The sequence below is a fragment of the Terrapene carolina genome, unplaced genomic scaffold (assembly GCF_002925995.2).
Source record: "Terrapene carolina triunguis isolate 2854851 unplaced genomic scaffold, T_m_triunguis-2.0 Scaffold18724, whole genome shotgun sequence".
Taxonomy (NCBI): domain Eukaryota; kingdom Metazoa; phylum Chordata; order Testudines; family Emydidae; genus Terrapene; species Terrapene triunguis.
The window spans coordinates 1-2,927 of record NW_020683075.1 but is presented as its reverse complement, the minus strand read 5'-3'; the positions used below and the strand labels follow the sequence as shown (position 1 = coordinate 2,927).

Below are 2,927 nucleotides of genomic sequence, written 5' to 3'. Positions count from 1 at the left end.
CTTCCTCAGCGGCTCCCAGCGCCCTCCCCTGGCACTGCAGGGCCCCCGGGCCTAGCCAGACGGATGTGGCCCCTGAAACCCTCCCAGCCCAGAAGCCCGCTGGGGGGAGGGGGGGTGGCAGAGGGACTCCCCAGACTCACCATCACCTCGAGGGTGTCCCCATGTTCAAAGTACTCCAGCACCATGGGGTGCACGTTCTTCTCCAGCTCCCCCTCCTCCAGCTCCGGCGTCACCGTGGCATAGACCGTGTCGCCCTGTAGAGAGGGGCAGAGGGGCTCACGGCCAGCGGTACCCCCACTGGGACAGGCCCCACCCACACAAGCACCAGTCCGTGGGGCTCCGGGGAGGGGGCTGGCATGGCTGAGCGGGGGCAGGCAGACAGGCCGGGGGCAGCAGTGGATGGGTGCTGGGGTCCGAGCTCGGTGACGCTGGGCTCCGGGGGGGAGGAAGGGGCCCGGGAACTGCACTGCCCTTGGGAACGTACCTGAGATGACTCATCGTAGTTGGGGTCCCGCGCATCGGGCTCCTGGTACCCGTACACCAGGCCAGGTGCACCCCACACACCCTTGCCCCCAGCGCCACCTGCAGGAGACACAGTGGTTCAGCCACCCCCATGGGCCACAGCATCCCAGCCGGGCACCAACCCAGCTCCGCCCGCTACAGAAAAGGGACCGGGGGCCTCTGGGAAAGGGTAGCGCACTGCTCAGCGCCCCCGGCCCAGGGCAAAGCTGGGCACCAGAGCAGCAGTGGCTCATGACAGGCTCCCAGCCCGGGCATGACTGTGTCACAAGTGTAGTGAGTTCAGTGGGGCCCAGCAAACCCACAGCACGTGGCAGGAGCGGCTCCCACCCAGCACAGGAAGAGCAGGGGACTGTGTGGGGATTGAGGGAGGTAGAGGGGAGGATCCCAGTGTCTTTGGGGCAGCAGGAGGGAGCACGGGCTGCACTGTGTGGGGTGCGGGGACTGGGGAGCTGCACTGTGGGGCAGCAGTGAGCCAGGAGGGACTGCAGGGGTGTGCGCTATGTGATAGCCAGGCGGGCCACAGGCTGCACCGTGGGGCAGGGGTGTGCCCCAAGGCAGCAGGAGGGCCCAGGGGGATGCAGGGAGGGCATCAGGGGGATGGGAGCCTGCACCGTGGGGCAGGGGTGTGCTGCACTGGGCAGCTGCACCTCACCTTTCTTGGGGAGCCCACGGCCCTTGCCCATGCGCGACTTCCTGTCGTTGGTCTTGCCCTTGGGGCTGCTGGGGTCGGGGCTGGGCTCCCCCCCCTCGGGTGCCGGCTCCCGGGTGGAGTCCCGGGACGAGGTGCGCCGCAGGCGCCGCTTGGCCTTGGCTTTGAGCCGGGCTTCGTGCAGGGCCTTCTCCTGTGGGGTCCAGGAGCGGGACTCGTCGCCATCCATCAGCTCCTCTTCCAGAGCCTCGTCCTCTGAGCCTGCCTGGCACGTGGCCTGCAAGGCACGGTGGTCTCAGAGACGCCCCGCGGACTCCTGCTGCACCCGAGCAGACCCACGGCCGCTCCCCAGAGCCCCGGTGGGAGAGGCAGAGGAGCCAGGGGCTGCCCCACAGAGCGCTTCCTTTCCCTTCCTATTCACCCCCACTCCAGTCCCGGCCTCGTCCAGCAAGGGGCGCTCTAGGGAGCAGCTGGCTGAATTCACACAGCTCCAGACAACCTGCCGCCCCAGGGGGAAGTGAAAGAGCCAAGGCCCAACCCACAAATGTCATGCCAAGGAGGGGAGCAGCCTGGTGGCCTTGCCTGCAGGCTGGAGGGGCTGCCCAGTCCTCCCCCCCCAGAGGGATGCAGACAGCTCCAGGACAGGTCTCTGCCCCCAACCTCACTATGGGCCATAGCACCCTCCTGCTGCACCCCCAGGCTGGGGGCAGAGTCGCTCAGACGGGCCAGGCTCCTGGCATCCCAGGGCATGGAGACCGGGCTTGGGGGCCTGTGAACGGCCGAGTTCGCCGCTGGGAGAGAATATGGAGAATTGGGCTAGAGCCAGGCAGGACTGGGCAACCCCCGCCAGTGCCCCCCACTCCCAACCCACAGCCCCCTTGGCTCCCCGCCCACAGCCCCTTGGCCCCCGGACCCCCACCAGTGCCCCCCACTCCCGCCCCGCAGCCCCTGGGCTCCCCACCAGTGCCCCCCCCGGGCGGACAGAAGCGCAGGGGGAGGGGCCCCCCCCCCGGCCAGGCAGCTCGTGCCCCGTGGCGCTCGGCCCCGGCCCCGCCCCCAGCGCACATGGTGACAGGGCAGAACACGCCCGGGAGCCGGGGGGGGGGCAGGGCCGGCGCGAGGCACCGGCGCGGCCAGAAGGAACGGGCGCGGGGGGGGACTGAGGGGCTCACGCGGGGGAGGGGGCGGGGACTGAGGGGCTCGCGCGGGGATTGGGGGGCTCGCGCGGGGATTGGGGGGCAGAGCCGGTACTTGCCAGGGCGGGGGCGGCCGAGCCGCGGGCGGGGCTGACCGAACCCGACATGGCCGCTGGCGGCAGCTCCGAGCCGGGCACGATCCCGACCCTGAGCTCCGCCGAGCCTCGCTGTTTCGCGCGCCCGCCCCTTGCGGAAGTGACGCACGCGGGGGGCGGGGACTCCAGACAACTCCCCTCAGCCTCGCAACCGCAGAGCGCGAGCGGCCCCGCCCCCAGCCGCGCCCCCCAGTGCCCCGCCCACGCCAGCAGGGGCCGCGGGGGGCGGGGTCGCTGCACCGACCAATGGCCGCTCGGCACCGCCCCCTAGCTGCCCCCGGAGCAACGGCTCCGCAGCCGCCAGACTGACCCATGGCTCTGGGAAGGGGGGGGAAGCAGGGAGCGGACTGACCCATGACTCGGGGGGGGGGAGGGCAGGGAGCGGACTGACCCATGGCTCGGAGGAGTGGGGGTGGCAGGGAGCGGACTGACCCATGGCTCTGGGAAGGGGAGGGCAGGGAGCGG

At 71.2% G+C, this 2,927-nt stretch overlaps 1 protein-coding gene across 1 annotated transcript; it reads right to left on the bottom strand.

The window, feature by feature from the left end:
* Positions 1 to 5: 5 nt before the first annotated feature.
* LOC113408557 (programmed cell death protein 4-like) lies at positions 6 to 2,558 on the bottom strand. Its single transcript, XM_026661876.1, has 4 exons — positions 2,427 to 2,558; positions 1,175 to 1,448; positions 485 to 582; positions 6 to 254 (listed from the first exon to the last, which is right to left on the bottom strand). Exons 1-4 carry the CDS (start codon positions 2,472 to 2,474, stop codon positions 6 to 8), a joined length of 669 nt encoding a protein of 222 aa, XP_026517661.1. The 5' UTR covers positions 2,475 to 2,558.
* Positions 2,559 to 2,927: the final 369 nt, after the last annotated feature.

What these genes read in the sequence shown, in the direction of transcription:
- LOC113408557 (XM_026661876.1), bottom strand. Translation starts at nt 2,474, where the DNA reads ATGTCGGGTTCGGTCAGCCCCGCCCGCGGCTCGGCCGCCCCCGCCCTG. An exon ending in GCTCGGCCGCCCCCGCCCTG is followed by an intron (nt 1,449 to 2,426) that starts GCAAGTACCGGC and finishes CGTGCCTTGCAG; the next exon opens with GCCACGTGCCAGGCAGGCTC. An exon ending in CCGTGGGCTCCCCAAGAAAG is followed by an intron (nt 583 to 1,174) that starts GTGAGGTGCAGC and finishes TGTCTCCTGCAG; the next exon opens with GTGGCGCTGGGGGCAAGGGT.